The 26160-nt window shown below is 41.9% G+C and overlaps 1 protein-coding gene across 2 annotated transcripts in view; it reads right to left on the bottom strand.

Moving 5' to 3' along the window:
• SCYL3 (SCY1 like pseudokinase 3) overlaps positions 1-26160 on the bottom strand; it is a 72029-nt gene that overhangs the window by 26233 nt on the left and 19636 nt on the right. For both annotated transcript variants that reach the window (XM_063426980.1, XM_063426981.1), the window contains 7 exons: positions 16215-16328; positions 11365-11467; positions 10859-10964; positions 6187-6264; positions 4932-5071; positions 4518-4705; positions 3161-3332 (listed from right to left, as the gene is read on the bottom strand). In XM_063426980.1, the coding sequence (XP_063283050.1) occupies positions 3161-3332; positions 4518-4705; positions 4932-5071; positions 6187-6264; positions 10859-10964; positions 11365-11467; positions 16215-16328 (901 nt within the window). The remainder of the gene's footprint in view (positions 1-3160; positions 3333-4517; positions 4706-4931; positions 5072-6186; positions 6265-10858; positions 10965-11364; positions 11468-16214; positions 16329-26160) is intronic.

Below are 26160 nucleotides of genomic sequence, written 5' to 3'. Positions count from 1 at the left end.
AAAAATCAAACCCCATACCACCATCTTCTAGATCACCTAATCATAGTCCACTCTTCCAATCATTAACCTCAGACCTCATGGATACAACCCCTTTTCGCTTTCTATGGGTTCCTCAGACCCAGAGAGTTTACCACTACAAACATCACCTCCTAAGATGTCTTTAAGAGATCCCAGACTGTCAAAATACAAGATCACTACATACTATACCTATCCCTCAACCACACTAAAACCACACTGAGGTATCAACTGGTAAATGTCCCCTATTACCCTACTAGCAACAAATGGTGCCAGGTACAAGTACTAGATAAATTCCTAACCATTGTTCCAGGTTCTCCTGACCAACTTTTGTTTACCTTACATGGCAATGCTTTCGCCACTAGTAAAGTCATGCTCTACATTAGAGTATTGCTGGCTAGGTCAGGTCTTAATCCATCCCACTACTCAAGACACTCCTTCTGCTTTGGAGCAGCCACCACTGCTTCCAGCAGAAACATACCGGTACATATTATCAAGACATTGGTACGATGGAATTCATCAGCATATACCAGATACATACCCCATCCAATACAGGAAATTTGTGAAGCTTTTTGTAACATGAACATGTGATATATGCTATATGACTGTCATTGTAGGCTGTATAAATGTTGTATGGTATACTCTTTTTGCCCTCTTTTATTACAGGCCTACCGCATCGTCGGTTTCGGCACACCACAACCGACTGTTTCATATTTTCTTTTTTTTTTTTTTTTAAATATGGTATAAGTTATATACTGTCATTACGGTTTTCTATGCCCTGAACACACCCACAAAAAAAAAAAAAAATATATATATATATATATATATACACACACACACACACACACACACACACACACATTTATATTTTACTTCTTATATAGATTTTTTTTTAGCTGAGAGGCACATTCATCACTGTAGCCCGATCTGCATATCGTGGATTTAATAATCTTGATAAGTTTCAATAAAATGCTTCTCAAAGATGAGAAGCACTCAATCTAAATCTTTTTATAGAGAAGAATTGGACATACACCAAGTGTTCGCATACTTTGCATTAACATTGGATCTGTTTTCGTCCGAAGTCAGCCACTAGGGGCGTGAGAAGTTCAACATGTACAGAGTAACTTCCCAGAAATGCATGGTTTCCATCAACAAGATAGATTGGGCAGCAAGGAGAACTTTGCCTAGGCTGGGGATCGCAGGGGAGTTTTCTTATATATAATTTTTTTACTAAAACTAACTTTTTGATTGGAGCAACCCTTTGTTTATTTTTATTCTTTTTTTCTCCTATAGAAATAAGGTTATGGGGAGAAATAGAGAAATGATTTTCCCACTGCTAAATAAGTCTTAAGTGTTGTCTCAAATTGATCAAACCCTACCGTTATGGCAATTTGAGGTGGGAACCACATTTATCAAAATATATTAATGTTGCAATTAGAAAGACAAACCAAGTTTATTAAAACACAAGAGATACTGCTACTCTGGAACTGCACAGGGATTTGTTCAAGTCTACAATCTATTCAGATCTAGAGAGTGTATTTGTACACATATTAGATGTGCCTGTTTACGACAGAACAAAAATAGTTGCATTATTTTCTAAGACGCATGTAAAATGGTGACAATGTATTTGGACATTAAAACATCTTCAATATTTTAGCTCCACGTTTTTTTCTGCTCAAGCAATCCGCTTAAGTTCAACCATAAATCTATTATCACAATCTTCAAGGGACATGCCAAACACCATAATCAGAAAAGCTTAGGTGAGAACTCCACCTCCCCAAGCTCCAGTCTTACTGCTTGAGATACTTGATGTTTCAGTTCCTCGTCATCTGTCCAAAATATTTTTTACACGGTATGCAGGATTTGGCAATGCCAAGTTGCCTTTGACTCTTTTGGTGCAGCCGAACTGAGACAGAATATGGACAATCATTCCTCCCTTGTCTTACTTGCCCTGGGTGCTTCTGCGGACATGACACCTTTGGCCATATTGGAAATGCAAAAACCCAGCAAATAATAGTGTAGCTTTAAAGGAACACTCCACTGGGGAAAAAAAATAAATAAAAAAATAAAATAATTTTTTTTTTTTTTTAACAATTTCTTAGATATACCCCCCATAAAAACATGCACGCATTTATGCATGTTTTTTGAGTATATATCTAAAAACAGCTTGCAAAAGCTGCAGATATGGTCTGCAGCCTTTGGAAGCCCTCCCTTTTTTCCATCCTAGACTTTCAACCTGGGCTGTGAAATATTCCAATCATCGCACATGCTTTCTTCTTCACATGCTTCCAATAACAGCTTTCTTCTTCTCAATGAGCTGTAACACAGCTCATTGAGAAGGGGGAGAGGCAGGTGCTCTTTAGCTTAGCTCTGCATACCTCTTAGAAGCATAAGAAATCCTCCTAGTTTGTCTGATTGACAGCCAGGGAGATGTTTCTTCCTCCAAATATAGTGACAATTTCTGTTGTCTTTGGCACATTTCTAAACTGCTTTACATGTGTGTAGTGTTACTTTAAAAGATCAACAAGGTTAGCGTTAATGAGAATATGTACAGTACAGAAAGAATTACTTATCCTAAACAAAAACAAATACAAGAGGGGGGAGCAAGTAACATAAAAGAAAAACACAACATAGTAACAAAAACATCATTAGCTAATTTTCAGCCTGATTCGGCTGTGTATCATGCGAGAATGTTTAGTACTGATAGTTACGAAGAAAATTTAAAATTCACGTTAAAGCACATCTCCAAATGCGGCAATAATACCTTTCTCTTGAATAGCAGCAACTATGTCTGTTTGCCTGTGTTTCCTACCTCCACATAGACAAACAGTAACTCTTAGAATGAGCTTTGGAATATTTTTTTCTTATAATCATAAAAAAAAATAAAAAAAAAAATTAGGAAGAATAAAAGAATGAATTTAAAAAAAATAAATAAAAAAAAATAGTGAATCCAACAACATACATAGAGCAGCACAGTTATTCACTACAGTATGAATAGGATTTCAAAGTAACATTACACATTTTAGGCAAAAAGCATAGCTTCATTTTTCCTGTTTGGTTATTGTGGCGTAATATTTGAAATTCACTTTTAATTCCCATTGTTTCATACTAGAGTGAATAATCACTTGTCTTTCATACCAGTTACCTTCTGGGGTGATGTCTGTTGTTTTCGTGAACCCTGGGGTAGAGCTTTTGAAGATTTTAACCCTTCCTCCTCCAACCACCACCTCTGGGCCAAGCAGACACACTAAAGCAGCAAGGCCACGCAGTGTGACAGATACCAACAAATCACTGGTGTCTCTCAGGCCCAGAAGAACCTGCAACAAGAAAAATATTAATAAAACATTTTTTGACACCTTTTTATCTGTCCTAAGAAGCCATTAGCTATGCTATGCACCCATACTGTTTTAATAATGTTTGTACAAATCGCACATTGAAACGCTAGTACATTTTAAAGGTTTGAGAATAAAAAGTTAATGCACACACTGTTGGGGATACTCCCACTAAGGTGCCTCCAAATGGGGAAGGCCAATCCCAAGTAAAGTCAGTCTTCAAAATACACAATGTTTGGGCACACCTGTGGTTTCCTCATAAGGCAGTCTTTAATCCTTCAATCAAGACTAGCTTATGAGGAAACCACGGGGTGCAGACATTGTGTATGTTGAAGTACATTTTAAAGTGTCAGATTGAGCACCATCACAGTTTTGCCCTATTGCAGGTTGATGGAGCATAAAGCACACTGAGCAAACTCAAATGTAAGTTTGCCCTACGGGGTTTGAAGACCGATACCTTTCACCAAATCAGGACAAAATAATAACAGCTGCTCACTTCCGATTCAACCAAAGAGTTTTCAGCTTACAAGGGCTCTTTAACCAGCATTTCATATCTCTCTAATGACCCCGACATGCTAGCTTTACTGCCAACACACGAGCACCAGATGTTCCCCAGCAACCAAAGGACTCTCTATTCTATAACGGAGAATAGGATAACGGCCGATAGGAGAGTTGACTTAATTTTCCTCGTCACTCAGTTATCAGAAGACGTGGGACTCCAACTTAATAGAGATTTTTTATTTTAAATATACAATATATACATGCAATATATTTTTATTTATGTTATATACCTGAACCGTGGTTTCCAAAACAGTTCTTAAGCCATGCCTACGAGTCCAGGATTTATGGATTACCCAGTTTTGTCTAAGGTGTTTTTAGTAGAAAAAACAACAACAAAAAAACACCTTGACACAAATGGGTAGTCCCTAAATCCTGGACTGGTAGGCGTGCCTTGAGGACTGGTTTGGAAATTGCACTAGAGTCATATCATAGGGAGAGCTACTGTAACCAATTCACAACCAGTAATGTAAATAGAGAAATTATTTTAATTCACGCAATAGTATCCCACGTATGAAATCTGTAATATAGTTTTCACTCTGTCCTAAGAATCTTCACCTCGAATGGACTATTCTGTCAAAATGTTTTCCCCCAAGCCCTGTGTTTTCTGACCTGAGGAAGAATGATGTCCTTCAACTCCTTCAGAGTGAACAACTCCCCATATGCATCAATATGAGTAAGGAGAACAACACGGACATGTTCCTCGTGGACCTCAAACATTTTCATCAACATGGGAATGACTCTGGTCTGGAACAAAGCTGGGGACAGCAGGCAATCTTCACGATTTCTTCCCATAATATCTATTCACGCAAACACAAGAAAGAAGGAAAACAAATCTAAGAAAAAAAATAAAATAGTTGTTTTTAAAAGACTACATTCTCTGTGGGAAAAATATTGAGCACAAATGAAACTCTGTATCCACCAGACATGTTGAGAATGTGGCCAAATCAACGGGAGCGGCTTAAACCAGTAAAAAAAACTATTTTTGTACGCCATAAGGAATTTGCAAAGATATGTCACAGTTACCTCGTTTTGGCCTGAGAAGATGAGGCAAAAAGCATTTTACTGCCATGGGCTCAGCAAACACCAGCTGATTCAGGAGAAGCGGAACAAGTCGGGAGGAAATCAGCTCTTCTGGCAAAGGAGACACTTTATCCAAGAGACATCTGAACAGACACAGAATGTCAAAAGTGCATCATTCGCTGTACTATCCTTAAAGATTGTGAAATAATCTCTGCTGCATGCATGGTGCTTGTACTCAAACAGGAGGACTACTTAAAGAATTCCTGATGGCACAAGGGCTTAGTTTGTATTTCTGAGTAGATGCCCAAGGGAACTTAACACATCAGAAGGACCCAAAGTCTCCCACAAACACACAGGAAGCTGCTACAGGCTCTAGCAGGCCATCGACAATGCAGGAGTTTATAAATTTAAAATTCAAATAGACAGTGCAATAAAGTAAGTTTAAACATTAGATCTCTCTTTAAAAGAAATGTTTAGGAAGGCTGTGCAGGTCAAGGAGGTGTAAAAAGGACTACATAAACAAAGTGATTTAAAAGGACACTCCACTGCCCAAATACAAAATAAATAAAAATCATTGTTTAGTCGATATACCCCAATTGAAAAACATGCATTGTTTTATTGGGGGTGTATCTAAAAGTTCCCACAGGTCCTCTGCAGAGCCAACGTCACTGCAAGAGTACTGCACTGAGATCCAAGGAGGATCCCTCGAGATCCTCCGTAGACTCAGCCAGTTGACTGCTGTTGGGATTGACACTGTACCTCCGCTCAGAGTCTAAGAAAGTCAGACAGAGGAGGAATACAGAAACAGCAGTCCCTATTTATCTCTTGACTGGTTTGGAACGTCAGTGAAATTTCAACAGTCAAAAATTAGTGTTTCGCCGCTTTGAAACAAAGTTTCTCCCTGAACAGACAGGAGCAGGTACCACGGGCAGACCTCTTTTTTTTTTTTTTTTATTAAAACAGAGCACTGGCGGCCATTGTATCAGGCAGCATGCACTACGTATCCTACAATCCTCTGCTCAGCTCTGGTTTACAGGATACGCTCAGCTCTCACATGGAGAACAGAGAGAGGGGTGACAGGACTGCAAGAAAAATTCCTGCTTCCTCTCATCTGGGTAATGCTCACTGCAGCAGCTGCCAAGCTATTTTATTTTACTATATATTTCATGCATTAATAAAGTCATCCTGAAGTACATCCCAATTTATTGACAACATCCCCCTCACCTGAACAAAACAAAAAGATAAACACAAAACTTACTTGAAAAATTCACTCTTCTCGTCCTCGCTCTTCACAGTTAAGCTTTCTAAGAAATTCACAACTTCCAAAAAATCATTCCTATAAAAGGAAAGAAGACATCATACAGGTGAATCTGTCATCCACAAATCAGACAAACAATATATTTACAAATAGCTGCTCAAACTGAATGTACAAGAGGCTTGCAGCTTTACTTAAAAAAAAAAAAAAAAAAAAAAAAAAGTATTGGAAGGGAAAGACATGCACACATATATACAATTTTATAGGACACTGACAATTGACAAACCCATGGTACCAGGTTGTGAATGAATTCTGTCCCCCTGCCTATCAGGGGAGATCAAAGCATGATAGTAGAAGCTGAATATGGTCTCATTCGTTCTCTTCGACTTAAAGGGACACTACAGACCTCTAAAGCACTTTAGCTTGTGCTTTAGCTATGTGGGACGAGTGTGTCCTCTTTTTTTCATTTTGGAAATAGTGCAGATTCCAATAGAAATTGACACTTTTATAACTTACCGTATATACTCGAGTATAAGCCGACCCGAATATAAGCAGAGGCCCCTAATTTTATCCCAAAAAAACTGGGAAAACGTATTGACTCGAGTATAAGACTAGGGTGGGAAATGCAGCAGCTACTGGTAAATTTCTAAATAAAATTAGATCCTAAAAAAAATATATTAATTGAATATTTATTTACAGTGTGTGTATAATGAATGCAGTGTGTGCGTATGTGTGTGTGTATGAGTGCAGCGTGTGTGTATGAGTGCAGTGTGTGTGTGCATGAATGCAGTGTGTGAATGCAGTGTGTGCAGGGCCGGTGCAAGGATATTTGCCGCCGTAGGCAAAAAAATGTTTGCCGCCCCCTCCCCCCCCATATGTCCTGACTTCCCCTCCTCCTCCCTCAGTGGTCCTTACCTCCCCACCCCCGTGTTCCTTCACTCCCCCCCCCAGTGGTCCTGACTCACCCCTCCCCTAGTGGTCCTTACCCTCCCCTCCCCTAGTGGTCCTTACTTCCCCCTCCCCTCCCATAGTGGTCCTTATCCCACCCCCTCCCTCTCATAGTGGTCCTTATCCCCTTTCTCCCTCCCATAGTGGTCCATATACCCCCCCCCCTCCCTCCCATAATGGTCCTTATACCCCCCTCCCTCCCATAGTGGTCCTTATACCCCCCCTCCCTCCCATAGTGGTCCTTATACCCCCCCTCCCTCCCATAGTGGTCCTTATACCCCCCCTCCCTCCCATAGTGGTCCTTATACCCCCCTCCCTCCAATAGTGGTCCTTATACCCCCCCCTCCCTCCCATAGCGGTCCTTATACCCCCTCCCTCCCATAGTGGTCCTTAACCCACCCCCTCCCTCCCATAGTGGTCCTTATACCCCCCCCCTCCCATAGCGGTCCTTATACCCCCCCTCCCTCCCATAGCGGTCCTTATACCCCCCTCCCTCCCATAGTGGTCCTTAACCCACCCCCTCCCTCCCATAGTGGTCCTTATACCCCCCCCCCTCCCATAGTGGTCCTTATACCCCCCCCCCTCCCATAGTGGTCCTTATACCCCCCCCTCCCATAGTGGTCCTTATACCCCTTTTTTTATTTTATTATTAATTTTTTTTAAATTTTATTTCTTATTTTATTTTTTTTCGTCCCCCCTCCCTGCTTGATATATGGCAGGGAGGGGGGCTCTCCTTCCCTGGTGGTCCAGTGGCAGTTCAGTGGGGGGGAGAGGGGGGCTGGCAGAGCTGTACTTACCTGTTCTGCAGCTCCTGTCAGCTCTCTCCTCCTCTGCGCCGTCCGTTCTGCTCTTCTGTCAGCTCCCAGTGTAAATCTCGCGAGAGCCGCGGCTCTCGCGAGACTTACACTGGGAGCTGACCGAGGTGCTGAACGGACCGGCGGAGGAGGAGAGAGCTGACAGGAGCTGCAGAAAAGGTAAGTACAGCTCTGCCAGCCCCCCTCTCCCCCCAGTCTGTATTATGGCAATGCAAATTGCCATAATACAGACTCTGACTCGAGTATAAGCCGAGTTGGGGTTTTTCAGCCCAAAAAATGGGCTGAAAAACTCGGCTTATACTCGAGTATATACGGTATATGGATTACACCCCCTGGCTTTTTTGAGCAGACAACAGGTCCTGTTTCTTCGTGGTTCCATTACCTTATTTGCACTGAACTTAAAGGTACACTCTACTGCCCAAATACAAAGGGCTTGCAAAAGCGGCCACTCTCTTGTCTGCAGCCTTTGTAAACCCTCCCCTTCTAACTGTCTGTGAGCCTCAGTTGGAAGTCTGTGATTGGACAGCCAATGAGAAGTCTTTGCAAGGAAGGTGCTCTGGGCAGTTGCTGGCCTTTAGAGTTTAGCTCCACTGAGCTAACAAAACCAGGAAGTAACATGAGCTGTTGTCTTCTTGAAAGCTAGGGGGGGTGTAACCAGGTTTATTGTAAACAAAATAAAAATAATAAAAATAGGACACACTCTTCACACATTTAGGGGTCTGGAGTGACCCTTTAAACTCCACTTCCAGGGATCTTTAAGATTATGTTTGCTTACCCTTTTATTTAAGAAATACATATTTGCGAGGTGTGAAAATTAATAATACATGTGGAAATCAATAACTCTTTATCCTGCAACTGGATGCCTCAATCTTAGCTCTCTATTAGTCATTGTTATAAACTCTTTCCTTTGAACCTGACAGTCAGCATAGAGAGAGCATACAGAGAGAAGGAGAAATGAAACAATGTTTATTATTTTCCTCCTCATTTGCAAGGCTTTGTCTTGTGTGAACTGGATTTTGATGCAACGTGTTAAAAATTCAGTATACACTTAAAGGGCGTTTTAAATATTTTATCAAGTGGTGTAAAATGCAAGAGAAGGGACATTTCCTCTTTAAAGGGACACTATGGGTATCAATACAAAGTAAGTAGGCTTGTGTTCATGCTATATTTTTCTCCACTTTCAAAGTTCTTTAGTAGAGAATAAAAAAAAATAAAAAAATAAAAGTTTTGCAATTTTTTACCTCTTAGCTATTCTTGCTTTTTTTGTAACAGGACTTCCAGATTAGTACACCTTGCACACACTCAGCGGATCCAATCAGAAATGGGTGTGAGCTGAACGGTTAACATGACTGTGCCACACAGCCATCACATGCTCATCCTTATTATCTGCAACCCTTTCCCGTTAGCACTGTGAACTCGGCATTCAGATACCTGCAACAGCAGTGACTGACTGGAAGACTGATGTCACTGCTCTCTTCATATAAGCAGCATATGCAAACTGAGTAGTTCCAATAAGGAAGAGGTTTTGTGAAAAAAGGGTAGTGTGGCCAAGGGGCAAACATTTATTTGTGTTTATTTATTTTTTAAGTAGCAAAACTTGAGAAAAAATAATTTGGAGAAAATTCAACATGGATATAAGGCCAAACCTATCAAAAGCACATACGTTTGTGTTTGATTGCTCCTCTAGGCATAATGTAGTGACAGAATGATCCCCTGACTATTTACAGGCATGAAAGTGCAAGGAAGCCCTGGAGCCATCTCTGCTGCCAGTGCCGTAGTTCCCTCCCAGGTAAAGAAATTGAACTGTTTGCACATGGTCTGACAACTTACCTGGGGTCCGCTGGGCACTAGTTCCGTGAGAAGCTTGGAGCTCCGGTTCAGAGCTTTTGTTAGCTGCCTTGAGCCAAGTCATTGCCTGTGAGTGTCAAATGATCACGCTCATCCAATGAGCTAAGCCCTGCACTGCCAGGTTATCTCAACGCAGAAATCTTGGAGGAGACACCCAATGGAGGACATGGGAGTTGTCAAACCATTAATAAACTGTTGCCATGGAACTCCTAATTCACAATATTTAAAGGGACACTAAGCACCAAAAAACATTATGCTTTATAGTCATTTTGGTGCAAATAGCCTGGGTTTGAAGTCTAACAGATTTTTAGTGAAACAAAGATTTATAATTATTGTTAAATATATTTACTTTAAAAAAAAAATATATATATATACATATATTATTATTTATGGAATGAGCAGTGAAGGTTGTACATTCATCAATAGTTATCATACAAAAAAAAGAGAGACCAGTATTTTTGAAGGTTTTTACAGAAGAATCTTAAACTGGCTACGACGTATGCCATGCTTGAAATACCCGTTGCTAATACTAATTCCAACCATAAAGTAAAAACAAAGGAGAATAAGAACAGAAAAAGAAAAATCAGGGGAAGAAGGGGGTGGGATAGTGAGTGATCAGTTAGGTGCAGGAACCATTTGGGTAGCGTACGCCAGTGCTAGGAAAAGGTATTGTTTTGTGCAACAGTTAACAGGTTATGCAAAAGCATAAGGTGGTTTAGTAATTAGTTATCTGGAATTTTAATTTCGTGATTTTTACCATGTCAATTATTTTTGTACTGCAGCAACTTTTTAGTGGGGAAGCGGTGTTGTTTTCTTCTGTTGGTTTTTGCGTTATACAATTTCAGAAAGTATAGAATCCATATGGAAAAAGAGAGAGTGAGAGGGAAGGGACTTATCTGCCTTGCGTTATGAAGACTAATGCACCAAGCATATTTACTTGGTTCCTTTAAATAAGATATGGATGAAGCACAAGGGTGGTAAAGACTTACCTGGGAAAGTTGTATTTCATCTACAAAAGAAAATACAATAAAGCAGAAACTATATAGAACTGTGAAGGAACATACCTAAAGAAGCCATGAGATAGTAAAGTGGAAATGGCAGGTCTGAGTTCAGGTTCTGGATTCAGGAGGGAGTTCTTAACAGTGCTCTTGAAACTTGAGAGTGCTTCATCTACAAATCAAAGGATGGAGATTGTTCTCTTAAGTCAGTCATTACTCCAGTGAGACACAAAACAATTATCACAATTAGAGAGCACGCTCAACATTAAACCTTCCTACTCAGGACATTTAATCTTAAAAGAAACTCTGCGTACTTGGACAATTTAGAATTTATAGTCAAGGTTGGCCAAATTTGCAGCCAGAATCAGCGCTCTGAAATAAGGGCGAGACTCAGACTCCGCTCACTCAAAAGGGAGGAAGAATTCCGGACAGGAACCTGGTCGGATTTTTCCCAACAAAGCCAATGGACAGTCTCTGCTGGTCCTGCAATGGGGCATGATGCTAATAAAGTGGCACAAACACTAATGGGTTGTGCCTACTGATTGAATTTGTAAGGTGAGAGAGGGACTTACTTTGATCTTTTACGTGCGCCAGAAGACTCTCAGCAAGCCGACCAAATGAGAAGGCATCCCGGGCATGACTTAGCGATATTGGTATAATTCCAAATTCCGCTGACTGTAAAAACACACAACCAATAGCAGAGAATTCAACATCATTAATGCTAATCAATGCTTATGGACTTGGAAGACATTGGTGCATACATTTTTGATAAATATCAGAAAGGTTTAACACAACTTGTTTTTAAGTATGCCATGGGAATCATAAATAACTCTAAATTATATATATAAAAAAAAAAAACGCCATAGATTTGACCTGCTTGGCAGGGTTTTATGAGATAAGGGACACGCTGTCACAGAAAGCAATGGGATGGCCAGGATTAGTTACAGTTTTGAGATGATAACCAGAAATCCTGTATTATGTGAGCAATGAATGGGAGGGACAGGGCATACATGAACTATGAACTGAAGTGTGTGTAAAGTGGCACTGAATTATTTGTAGTTAGTGCGTGCATGTAAGAAAACTGGCAACTATTTTAAACTTTACCAATGACAAAACAGCTTTTCCCTTCAAATATAGTCACATCTTAGTCTCTTTACTACCAAATACTTTCCATAAATAAATAAAAGTAAAATTGCATAACATTTGACAGAGAGACAGGATTAAAACAGCTTAGGGCAGATGTGAAGTCAGTATTGGAGTGGGAGAACAATGAGCAGGGTACTGGAGTATCAGTACTGGAGTGGCTGGGAGATGAAGGTACTGGAGTGGTTGGGAGAAGTTGAGGAGGTTACTGGAGTGGCTAGGAGAAGATATGTCAGCACTGGAGTGGCTGAGAGAAGATGAGGGTACTGGAGTTGCTGGGAGAATATGAGAAGGGTCCTGGAGTGTCAGTAATGGAGTGGCTGGGAGAAGATGAGGAGGGTCCTGGAGTGTCAGTACTGGAGTGGCTGGGAGAAGATGAGGGGGATCCTGGAGTGTCAGTACTGGAGTGGCTGGGACAAGATGAGGAGGGTACTGGAGTGGCTGGGAGAAGGTGAGCAGGGTACTGGAGTGCCAGTACTAAAATGGCAGTGAGAATGATGAGGAGGGTACTGATGTGTCAGTAATGGAGTGGCTGGGAGAAGAGGTGTCAGCCTTGCAGTGTCAGTACTGGAGTGGCAGTGAGAATAATGAGGACAAAAGAGAGGACTGGAAAAGAGAGAGAGACAGGACTGGATAGAAGAGGATGGACGGAAAAAGACAAGGAAGGTTTGGGAGTAGCTGATGAAAGAGGGACATGAAGGGGACTGGAGTGGATGGAAAAGAAGATAAAAAAAAGTTTAATTGTCTCTCTCATTCACAGCAAAACTTTATTGTGATAGGCAACATGAAGTTAAATGAGAGAGCATGAAGCTTCAGGTTTCTAGCAGGTGCAAAGAGGCAGATAAATTAGCCATTAATTACATTCATGTTAACGCAGCAAGCTAGATAGCCTCTTGAGACTAGTTCTACACAAGGAAAGATCTCTCGAGAACAACAAGTCACAACTGTGCCTGCAGCAGGAGATATTACACAAAGGACAGATGGAAACAAACAACATTAGATCTCAAGAAAATACCAGGAACCGCGACTGTACGTTGCCATACAGGTTAAAGGAAAATATGTTTAAATAAAGGTTTATTTTTGCCGTGTCCAAGAAAGAAAGAATTCTAAAATTATAAAAATAAAAATATTAATAATGATGATTAAATAAACTGGTGAATTGCAGCAAGATAAAAAATTCTTCCACCATAAAGTAAGACCAAAACTGCAGCCTTAGGGAAAAAAAAAAAATATATAATTTATATAAACTATATTATATAAGTTTGTTGATAAAAAATACCAGTGAATGTAACATTTTAGGCCATAATAGGTAATCTGAGACACAGCTCAGTTAAAGCATGTTTCTAAATCAGATATTTTGCAATCAAATTTGAATTCCCCTACTTAATTCCCTAACTGTGTAGTGATTATGTGAACTTTTTTTTTTTTCCCTTGATAGGTTCGGCGGTAAAACTTTATTTGAAAAGGACTTTGAACTTGTCATGTAATTATTTTCCAGTCACTATTTATCATTTGAATTCTGTAATTGAATAAGGTACCCACATGGCATTGCTTAGAGAGGTTATAGATCAGTCAATATGCAGCATTGTTTCTTTGTACTGGAAAAGAACTAAAGCTTCTATATAAGTCTGGATATTAGTGCATTAGTATTTAACATCACATCTTAAAATAGGATTCCCCAGAGTTAAGTAGATTTCCCCTACGGTATGTCATTATCCGGAGAATGATGCAACGAGTGTCATGCTTGCCGCATGAAACAAGAATTCATTTATTTTTATTGGAGTAAAAGCTCTTTCATTTCTTCAAATCATGGGCAAATATAAAACGAGTTTCTATATGTAAGACTTCCAGTAGAAATTGTTAAAAAGTACTGATTAAACACAGTTACTGCTATTATTCTTTATTATGCTGTATTTTGCTATGATTTAAAGGAACAAGAAATCAAATCACCGATGAAGGGTTATTCCGTGTACCATGACTACTTCAGTGAGTTTGTATATGCAGCGTCCCGTTAAAAAACACTGCACATACGGAGTTTAATGCCTTTGCTGCCGGTGGTGTAACTACGGCTCCAGCAGCGTCACTGGTGCATCATTAGCCAGTCATGAACAAGAGTTCTGGCCCGGCCAATGTCAATTCTGTCCACATCTCTATGCACAGAATGTCATTTATGAAAGAGCGGAGACTCTGCAGAAGCTGTATGTTGCAAGGCTGCTATAATGGAGACAAGATAGGGGGTAAGCTGTTACAAAATGGAGCCAGTGTAATCCTAATATTTTAACCACTATAATGTCTTGTGTAACAGTTTACCATCTCATTACATTTAATTGGCAAAAAAATGTTGATGAATACCAACTGAGATTCTATTACAAATTAAATGTAATCGCAGACTCTATTTACTAAACGTTTTTTTTTTTTTCGATTTATATTTTTTATTGAGTTATCATGTATAAAGTACAACTTTTCCAGTTTATATATATAGTTAACAAAGGTAAAGCAGACGTAAACTATAACAGTGTTTATATGATAAGGAGCCGTTTCATACTCTTAACTACTACTGTCGGATGGCACATATTGAGGGGTATCGCTATAGTGCTCTAACTTTGTCTGTAAGTCTTTGATATTCCACTCTGAGACCCGGGCAATAGTCGAGGTGCAACCTGGCCCTGGTTCGTGCTTGTCTCTGACTCTGGGCTGGGTGAGACCCTGCTAGGGAATGGGGGTGCGAGATGTAGTCTCTGGATCAACGCCGGGGGGTATTCCCCCCTAGTGGCCTGGTCAGCCTCTGTGCCGTGCTGGTGTCAGTCGCTTTTCCGCCCGTTCGGTGTTGTTTGGAGGGTGTGCTTGTCAGATTGTGAGGGTGCATGTCTAAGTGTTTGTATAGCTCTTCGGGGTCATCTGCCGATGTCAGTATATGGATTGTGTCACCGATCGTTACTTCCAAGGTCCCTTCAACTCCCCAGCGATATTTTATAGAGCTGTCTCTTAGTTTCTTTGCTACCGGTACTAGTTTACGTTTTTCCACTAGCACAGGGAACGGGATGTCACCGTATACTGCCACTTTGTTCCCCTCAAAGGTTATGTTCCCCTGTGTTCTAGAGAGGGTCATGATTGCGTTCCTGACCGCAACATCACGCGTTACTGCAATGACATCTCTGGTGGTTCCCTCTGGCGCTGCTGGGGATTTCCTGACTCTGAACGCCGAGGTGATAAGTGGTAGGGTGAACCCCTCTCTGATGCCTAGCGTGTCTATGAGGCATTGTGTGTATTGCAGCAGCTTCTCTGTGGCAATCTCTTCTGGGACTCCCCTGAGGCGTATATTCCTTCGCCTGTGGCGTGTTTCCAGCATTGTCACTGTCTGGTTCAACCTCTGCACCTGCGAGACCAGTCCGTCCATTTGTGACCTGGTTTCCTGCATCTGACTGTCTCTTGCCATTTCTTTTGCCTCTATAACTCTGACTTTGTTATGCACAATCCCCACCTCTGCCTGTACTTCTTGCAGGTCCTTTTTCCATACCTTTCTGAGGTCCAGCAGGAGTTTCTTTATGTCCCCTTTCGTGGCTGGGGCTGAGTCCTCGTCTGACTCAGATGAGTTGGACTCCCTGCCCGACTGTGGTGTGGGGGATTCTTCCTCCTCGGGAGAGTCGTCCGACATCTCCTGTTCCGAAGTTACTTCCGGCGCCATCTTTGTTGGCGGTCGCGGCACCGGCCTTTCAAAGGAGAGACGAATATCAGGTAGGCGACGTACCTCCGGGCGCTGAATCTTTTTATTTTTTCGCCCCATATCTTCCCAAGGTGGGGGGTGAGTTTTCTGATCCGTCTCGGTTTTGTTTTGCGGCAGCCGAAGTCCGCTAAAGTTTCGTTAACACGGAGCCTCACACAGAGACGTCCGCTCAGTCTCTCCTACTAAACGTTTTTTAAATGGCATGGATGGAGCCTAGTGACTCTAGGTATGAACCAATGTAATGAGCTGACATGATATACAATATACCGAGCTGTAGTTTAAAGAGCGTCTTTATGTATATATTTAAAATATATATATTTTTTTTAAAGCACAAAAGGGTAGAAGAAAAACAAAAAACGAAAATTCGACATAAAAAATAAAACACTTTGATCTGTGGTGATTGTGTCACCAGAAAGCTGGCACCTTTTGGATAGAGGCAGTCTGGAGTTTAAAGCAAATAAAATAATCCACATTTCACTAGCAAAGAACCGTATTATGTACCACAATTGATCTACAGCCATGTGACTACTAACCCAGTTTATGTGGCTAACATACCTCAGGTACCACTTCAGTAAGCTTGCAGACCATCTCCATGCCACCCAGCTTCCAGTGCCCATCTTCACTCACAAACACAGAAGATAAACAGACATTGTTGTGAGAAACCATCCCCTGAAATGAAAACAAATAAATCACAAACCTGAGACAAAAAAAAATATATATAAAAAAAAAATGTAAAATAAATGTGACGATACAGACTACCGTATATACACTCGAGTATAAGTCGACCCGAATTTAAGCAGAGGTACCTAATTTTACCAAAAATAAATAAAAAATGGGAAAACGTATTGACTCGAGTATAAGCCTAGGGTGGGAAATGCAGCAGCTACTGGTAAATTTCTAAATAAAATTAGATCCCAATAAAATTACATTAACTGTTTATTTACAGTGTGTGTGTGTGTATATAATGAATGCAGTGTGTATATAATGAATGCAGAGTGTGTGTGTGTGTGTGTATGTGTGTATGAATGCAGAGTGTGTATATAATGCAGAGTGTGTGTTTGTATGAATGCAGAGTGTGTGTATATAATGAATGCAGAGTGTGTTTGTATGAATGCAGTGTGTGTTTGTATGAATGCAGTGTGTGTTTGTATGAATGCAGTGTGTGTTTGTATGAATACAGTGTGTGTTTGTATGAATGCAGTGTGTGTTTGTATGAATGCAGTGTGTGTTTGTATGAATGCAGTGTGTGTGTGTGTAAACTGGGCAGGGGGAGGGCATTTTTATTATTTTAATATTTTTGTTATTTTAATATTTAATTGTTTTTTTTTGGGGGGGGGGGGGGGGGGGGTTTGTCCCCCCTCCCTGCTTGTTGCCCCGTAATGAGCCCGGTGGTCCTGGTCTGTATTATGGCAATGTAAGTTGCCATAATACAGACCCTGACTTGAGTATAAGCAGAGGGGAGCTTTTTCAGCACAAAAAATGTGCTGTAAAACTCTGCTTATACAGTAATATTGTCCGTGGATACTTCCACTAACTTGCAGAGCTGATCACTATACTAAGTGCTATGACCTGGGCTTGGAGTCCCCTTTTCCACCAGCATTCACATTAAAGCAGATCTTGGATAGTTACAGCAAGGAAAGAGACAACCAGCTTCTTTCTTGGTACAAACAGAAACTGCCTTTATTTTCAAACAGCATCAGGATATACAAACTACATTTCCCCTTTGTTGACCCACAGCTGCATAAACAGACACACACACACTGCTCTGTGTGTAATACAGGTACACAATACAGCGATTTCTAGATACATGGAAAATAGTCATAGAAATGGTGCCGCAAGCTTGTGGCTTGCGCCAAACAAATCCGCCCATCCATCACATCAAACAAATTACAGTTTATTCACAAACACTATATGAGTTCTAAAGTGAGAATGCAAAATCTCTAAGTCAGCTAAACTTTCAATTAGTCTACTCTTTAATTCTTACTTTAGCAAATATTGTATTTTTAATTCCCCATTTAGTACTGGATTCTAAAGTATTAGTGAGCTGTGAAAAATATAATTTTATCACATGACAGGAGGCTTCGTATTTTGCATTATATTTCTTTACTAACTCCATAGCAGCAAAGAAAAAGAGTGACATAACTGAGAACCAATCACAATGCAGTATAGAGTATAAGAGGTGTAACGTATGACATAATTTCCTCTTTCTTTGCGGCTCCATCACAAGATAAGTACAGATCTGGTTTATCCTCTCTGTCCTTTTATTATTACTGTATTTCATTTTAATTTTATAAACTACTGTTACTATTACTATATTGCTGATTATTTCCCATATTCCTTTGGGGACTTTCCCCTCTATTCTGGGGTTCTTCCCCTGACTCTGGGAACTTCTATTATATCCCTTTCCCTTTATTAGAGGTCTTACCGGCTTTTTCGCCACCTTCACCTCTAATTCCCAGTGTCGTTTGTATTTGCATTCGTTTGTTGTTTTTCGTTTTTCGAACGGCATTTTGACCGTTCATTAGTTTAATTCGTTTCTTCTGCCGAACGCCTAGCGTTCGGCAAATTTCATGCGTACGCCTTGTATTAGGCGCTTGGGTTCGTTTAAAGAGCCAAACGCTCGCGCCATCTATTGATTCGCGTTCGACTAATTCTTGCGCACGAATGCACACAATTCGTGTAAATCCCTTTTTGCCGCCTTTCACCTGGGAGAGGTACTAAAACCTCCCATTTCAACTGTCCTTAGTCCGGCAGCCATTTTAAAATGGCTGATACTGCTCTGTTGCAGACTCCTGCTCATTCTGCTCTGGAATATTATCTTGAAGCCAGGTTTTCTCTCTCCGCTCATTGTGGGACCAGTATAAGGTTAGTGCTTTGCACTTGGGGTCGGTTTAAGCCAGTTGGTGTATCCTTATTCTGGCAGGGGTGAGCCCCTATTTATGTGCTGCTGAACGGACCTGTTTATGCAGGATTCCAAATTCCTGGGTGAGCCCCAGTGACAGCACACTATGGGGCAGATTCTGAGGACTCCGATTCCTCCAGGGAGCGCTCCCGCCCCCCTAAGCGCCATTGGAAAGGCGAAGCCATGGGACCTCGTAAGTCCAAAGGAAAAGCCCCTGCTAAACGCAGTAGAGACACGAGCAGGTCATCTCAAAAACCTCCTCGGAAGAAGAGGATGCAGGACCGTCACACACACTAGCGGTGGTGGACGAATGGCAGGCGGCTGCCAATGACCAGGAAGAATCCGACTGGGACTCCGCTGCCAATTCTGACCCTTATCTGGTAAGGGAACAGACCCTGGGTGAGCCCCAGGATTCTGTGGCCACATCTGTAGATGCTCCACAAGAGGGTTCAGAAAAGTTTCTGGACAACTCTGGCCACCGAATGTTCGACCCAAGGAACATTCGCCATCCCCGTTCGGAAGAATGGACACCACCCGAACACTTGACCAGATTCATGCACTTCTGGCTCCGGAAGTCTCTCGGTAAGGAAGTGAGAAAACGCATGAGATCGGAATGTCCTCGCCCAAACCTACCGGACAAGGTAGCACATACTCCCGAGTTCGATCCGCATTTGACCAAGTTTATGTCCCGCGGGGGTCGGGAACCACGCAAGGGAGTGGAACGTGGCTTCAAGGGAGCCCAAGATAAACTATTGGATGCTATCGGTCCATTGGCAAGAATTATGGATAAGGCAGATGATGCCTATGAAAGGGCTGATGATTTCACCCCAGATATGGTGCGTGAGTGGGCACGAGATACCCGAGAGTGGGCACAGAGGTGCTTCTGCTTCCTCGGGAACACCAATGTGGCCCTCTCTTCGGAGAGGTGCCGAGCAGCACTATTCAGGATTGATGACAAGCTTGTCGAACTGGGGGATAAGGAATTAGGCCCTTTGGCACAGGGCAAACTGTTTGGAGAGGCCTTCCTTACTGAGCTCAATAAGAGGGTGAATATCTTTACATCCCTCAATAAGGCACAAACGTCCATGCGGAAAGTATTCCGTGGATCCAACACTCGAGGTGTTTTTGGGAGGGCTGGTCAGCAGAGGGGCCGTGCCGCCAGCCGTTTTTGGCCATCCGGGCCAAAACTACCAGGACACAGCCATGCTACACGGACTCATCTGTCCGCCATAGATTCCACCAGTTTAGGGGATCGCACCGTGGCGGTCGAGGACGCTCCAGAGCGAGATTCTCCAACGGTAAGTCACCATTCTATCGCTAACCCCCTGCCGTATCGCAGGACGTGTTTCTCTTTTTTTCCAGAATTGGGCAGACCCATCCTGAGACACATGGATACTGCGGACGGTACGGGGCTATCAAATAGAATTCGAGACGACGCCGCCGCTCCAACAGACTCCACCTCGCCCGATTCAACTATCTCAGGCAAATGCTGGCGTGATCGACGCAGAACTTCATGACTTACATTCCAAGGGTGCTATCCAACCGGCTCCGGATCCCTCCGGATTTATCAGCAATATTTTCCTGGTCAGGAAAAAGACAGGAGAATTCCGACCCGTCATCAACCTCAGGGAGCTGAATTCCTACGTGGTATATCGCCACTTCAAGATGGAAGGTATCCATCTCCTACGAGACAACGACTGGTTCACGCGTCTAGACCTCAAGGATGCATACCTTAAAATCCCCGTGCACGCAAGGAGCCGATCATATCTCCGTTTCTATTGGCACAGGACGCCTTGGCAATTCACTTGTCTCCCATTTGGTCTCAGTTCGGCCCCATGGTGTTTCACCAAAATTATGAAACCGGTAATGGCAAAGCTGAGAGCCCAAGGCATAAGATGCATCGTCTACCTCAACGACATCATCTTGATATTCGACGAGGATGCAAGGATCCTAACGAATCACACAACCTACACTATACAACTACTCGAATCTTTGGGCTTCGTTATCAACGGCCCCAAATCATCTCTGATTCCCGCTCAGGTGATCGAATTCCTAGGGTTCGAGATAGACTCAACATCGTGTACTCTACGCCTTCCGGCCACAAAGATTGCCACCATCCGCAGAGAAATTCGGAAAGTACTTCATAGAATGTGACGGCAGATAAGAACCATTCGGCCCATCTAGTCTGCCCAGTTTTCTAAATACTTTCATTAGTCCCTGGCCTTATCTTATAGTTAGGATAGCCTTATGCCTATCCCACGCATGCTTAAACTCCTTCACTGTGTTAACCTCTTCCACTTCAGCTGGAAGGCTATTCCATGCATCCACTATCCTCTCAGTAAAGTAATACTTCCTGATATTTTTAAAACTTTGTCCCTCTAATTTAAGACTGTCCTCTTGTTGTGGTAGTTTTTCTTCTTTTAAATATAGTCTCCTCCTTTACTGTGTTGATTCCCTTTATGTATTTAAATGTTTCGATCATATCCCCCCTGTCTCGTCTTTCCTCCAAGCTATACATGTTAAGATCCTTTAACCTTTCCTGGTAAGTTTTATCCTGCAATCCATGAACCAGTTTAGTAGCCCTTCTTTGAACTCTCTCTAAGGTATCAATATCCTTCTGAAGATAGGGTCTCCAGTACTCCAAGTGAGGTCTCACCAGTGTTCTGTACAATGGCATGAGCACTTCCCTCTTTCTACTGCTAATACCTCTCCCTATACAACCAAGCATTCTGCTAGCATTTCCTACTGCTCTATTACATTGTCTGCCTACCTTTAAGTCATCAGAAATAATCACCCCTAAATCCCTTTCCTCGGATGTTGAGGTTAGGACTCTATCAAATATTCTGTACTCTGCCCTTGGGTTTTTACGTCCAAGATGCATTATCTTGCACTTATCCACATTAAATGTCAGTTGCCACAACTCTGACCATTTTTCTAGTTTACCTAAATCATTTTCCATTTGGCTTATCCCTCCTGGAACATCAACCCTGTTACATATCTTAGTATCATCCGCAAAAAGACACACCTTACCATCAAGACCTTCTGCAATATCACTAATAAAAATATTAAAGAGAATGGGTCCAAGTACAGATCCCTGAGGTACCCCACTGGTAACAAGACCATGCTTCGAATATACTCCACTGACTACAACCCTCTGTTGCCTGTCACTCAGCCACTGCCTTACCCATTCAACAATATTGGAATCCAAACTTAAAGATTGTAGTTTATTGATAAGCCTTCTATGTGCAACAGTGTCAAAAGCCTTACTGAAATCTAGGTAAGCAATGTCTACTGCACCACCCTGATCTATAATTTTAGTTACCCAATCAAAAAAATCAATAAGATTGGTTTGGCATGATCTCCCTGAAGTAAACCCATGTTGTCTCTGATCTTGAAATCCATGTGTTTTTAGATGTTCAACAATCCTATACTTTAACATGGTTTCCATCACTTTCCCCACTACTGAAGTAAGGCTTACTGGCCTATAGTTGCCCGACTCCTCCCTATTACCTTTCTTGTGAATGGGCACAACATTCGCTAACTTCCAATCTTCTGGGACTACTCCTGTTATCAATTATTGGTTAAATAAATCTGTTAATGGTTTTGCTAGTACACCACTAAGCTCTTTTAATAGCTTTGGGTGTATTCCATCAGGTCCCATTGACTTATTTGTTTTTACTTTTGACAGTTGAAATAGAACCTCTTCCTCTGTAAACTCACGTGTAATAAATGACTCATTTATCCTTTTTCTTAACTGAGGTCCCTTTCCTTCATTTTCATCTGTAAATACCGAACAAAAATATTCATTGAGGCAGTCAGCTAGACCTTTATCCTCATCTACATACTTTCCTTCTTTTGTTTTTAATCTAACTAATCCTTGCTTTACTTTTCTTTTCTCATTTATGTATCTAAAAAAAAAGTTTTGTCCCCCTTTTTTACTGACTGTGCTTCGACTGACGTCCATACCTTTACGACTATTGGCACGGATCGTGGGCCTTCTCTCCTCCTCCATCCAAGCCATAATTTACCGGACCCCCACATTACAGAGCCATGCAACGCCTCAAGACGAAGTTCCTTCGCAGAAATCAGACTTACGACCAACCGGAAGAATTGCAATGGTGGCTGAACTGCATGCAGGCTTGGAACGGCCGGGCCATATTCGGCAACCAACCAGACTTCATACTGGAGTCAGACGCCAGACGCTCAGGCTGGGGAGCAATGGACGGCACCTCCTCCACGGGAGGAGTGTGGAATCCCCAAGAACTCTCCATGCACATCAACTGTCTGGAGCTCTTGGCAGGATCGTTCGCCATTCACAGCCTAGCGAAGGAACGATCCAACTGTTGCATCCTGCTCCGGATGGACAATGTCTCAGCGGTAAGATACATCAACCGACTCGGAGGCACCCGCTCTCAGGCACTAGTAGAACTCACGAAGGAAATCTTCGATTACTGCCTTCCCCGCAACATCACATTGTTGGCGGAACATCTTTCAGGGGAATCCAACATGACAGCAGACTGGTACTCACGCCACCGACGGGACGCCAGCGATTGGCAATTAGACCCTCAGGTTTTCAAGATACTGGACGCACAAAGGTGTCCTTTCTTCCTGGATTTATTCACCTCCCGTAACAACCGTCAAACGAAAGACTTCTTCAGCTGGCTCCCAGACCCAGAGAGTCTAGCGACGGACGCTTTCCTGCAACAATGGCCACAACACAGAGCCTATGCATTCCCGCCATTCTCGATGATAACGAGGGTTCTACACCGAATCCGGACACAGAGGGTGACATTGACCCTCATCACACCACTGTGGCAGAGTCAGCCGTGGTTCCCGGAGCTCCTGGAACTGTCGAAGAAGGATCCCCTCCTCCTGCCAGATACTCCGACCATTCACAGGAACCCGATGGGACATCCCCATCTACTGGTCAAGGAAGATCGGCTTCCTTTAGTGGCCTGGACTCTTTCAGGGGTTCCTGGCGAACCAAAGATTTATCGCAGGAAACTAGGGATCTCCTATGGGATTCATGGGCACCAGGAAGAAGGAGGTGCTATTTATCGGCATGGCACTGTTGGACAACTTGGTGTCTGGGACGGAATCTCAATCCCTTTACGGCACCTATTCCCTGCATCATGAATTTCCTCACATCCCTTTTCACAACGGGGAAATCGTACCGATCCATCAACGTGGTACATTCGGCAATCTCGGCCAGAACCCGCTCATCTGTAGACTCCTCCTCTGGCGCCCTCCGGAACCCAAATACTCTAGACTCTGGGACGTTGGCATAGTTCAGCAGTTTTTAAGGGACTGGCCTCCTAATGAAAAAAAATGTATCACTTCGACAACTTACGGCGAAATTCACTTTTCTTCTCTGTCTAGTCTCCTTTCGTCGGGTCTCTGATGTACGCACTTTCGACGCCAACGCATTTACCTTTTGTCCAGCGGGAGTAACCTTCCAGGTTTCTCGGCTCACGAAGTCGGACTCTTCCTCCGTTTTCTATCCTTTTTTCCCCTCAGAACCCCAACTCTGTGTGGTCTCTACTCTCCGTCAATACGTGGAAGCTACCGCGACATTGCGGAATACTTCCAATCGTCAACTTCTTATCTCCTACGTCTGCCCCTACGCTCCAGTCTCGGTCACTACGTTGGCCAGATGGGTTAGATGGCTATTGGCCCTTGCTGGGATAGACCAGGATTTTGGAACACACTCGGTTCGAGGAGCCGCAGCCTCTTCCGCTTATGCGGCAGGGGCCTCCCTTCCAGATATCTTGCGAGCGGCAGACTGGACTAGGGAATCCACCTTTTGCTCTACTTTCTCAGCGTTAAAATTGCAAAATACGAAGCCTCCTGTCATGTGATAAAATTGAAGATTATGCTAGCTTTAGTGTACAGATAATCTTAATAATGACAGTGTTATGGGCAAATGCAAATATTACAAGTTTTAGAATTAAATGTTGTATTTATCAAACTGTGTACTTTGTCTTTAAGAGATATTGCAAATTGATAAGGTGTTAGAAATGGAACATATTGTTTTTCATAGATGTTTCTTTAAGCAATAACCTCTTAGCTACCTTCAGTGCATAATATGTTTGCGCCATTTTGTCCCAGACGAATTACAATAACAATAATGCATAAACAAGCTTCAAGGCTATACTACGACTCTTTCAGTACACAATATACTGTGGTAACCACAAGTTAATGGAACTTCCCCAAATCCGGGAATCTTCCACGACTGTGCACTTACGTCTTAGTATAAACAACAGATAAGCTATTCAGACTTTAAGATGCCATCTTGAACGAAGTCAGGAAAATTTCCATGACGTATGCACCCTTAGTTATGGCCTTGTATCTTTGCAAAAATTAAGGGAGGTCCTAAATTGATTTAAAGTAGACAAGTTACTTTTTCATATATGAACTATGGTGACTCTAAAATGTAGACACCTAAGGTATAAATAGGTGTACTTTTAAATGTTACGGGACAGAGGAGAGACTTGGAGACAGACGCTGCTCCATCTTAAAATGACAGAGAGGCTGACATGATGAAATGTTCAGAAGGGTATGTTAACCTATTAATGATATTTGCAAGCATTTAATTTCATCTTATAAACTCTGCTATAATGGATTTTATAGGTCTATATTTATATTTTTATATAATAAATATCCAAAAAGACAAAACTATTGCTTCCAAGACAATCCTTATTTTATATTGTATTCTCAATTATTTATAGATGTTAAATAGAGGATCTCTTACTAACTATATAAAATTATGGCTAAGATATCTGTATGGTTAGCCCTACTAAGTTCTATGCTTTAAGACCTTATAGTGGTAAATAAGGGAACCGCCAGCGGTTACAACAGGAGGCGAGTATTTTCCCTCCCTCTGTTTCATGCATATTATATCTCTTGCTTCATTTTATGATTGCTATGTTATCTATGATGAGTTTGTTGCACATTTAATATATGCCGTGTGGGTGGGATGTTAGTTAGCATCGATAGATGGGAGGAATGCATTCACTATGTTTAATACTAGTTTATCTTATCTTAAGGGGTAAACAGTTCATTGTTTTTGACCCAACCACTATTGGAACCTAATACCTATTTACATTCTCGTTTCAGTTTAAACAGATGAAACAGTACATTACAGACTTCATTCAAGGTGTCATCATCGCCTTTCCAAGGAAGATCGTCTCTCTACTGCAATCTTCCTTTGGAGTCTATCTGCTTATGTTCGATTGTTCATGTTTTGAGTTATCATTGATGTTATTCTGCATTGTAACCTTGTGATGTTGCATGTTTTAAAGAGGAAATTATGTCATACGTTACACCTCTTATACTCTATACTGCATTGTGATTGGTTCTCAGTTATGTCACTCTTTTTCTTTGCTGCTATGGAGTTAGTAAAAAAAAGGATAATGCAAAATACTCGCCTCCTGTCATTAAAATTAAGATTATCTGTACACTAAAGCTAGCATAATCTTCAATTTAAAGGGACACGATGTGTACTATAAACATTTCATCTCACTGAATTGGTTATGGTACCTGGAGTCCCCTGACTATCCCTCCAGTCAGTCTTAAACCACTTTCAAGCAGTGGTGAGAT

This window comes from Pelobates fuscus, chromosome 7 (genome assembly GCF_036172605.1).
Source record: "Pelobates fuscus isolate aPelFus1 chromosome 7, aPelFus1.pri, whole genome shotgun sequence".
Classification (NCBI taxonomy): domain Eukaryota; kingdom Metazoa; phylum Chordata; class Amphibia; order Anura; family Pelobatidae; genus Pelobates; species Pelobates fuscus.
This window is presented reverse-complemented; position numbering and strand designations above follow the sequence as displayed.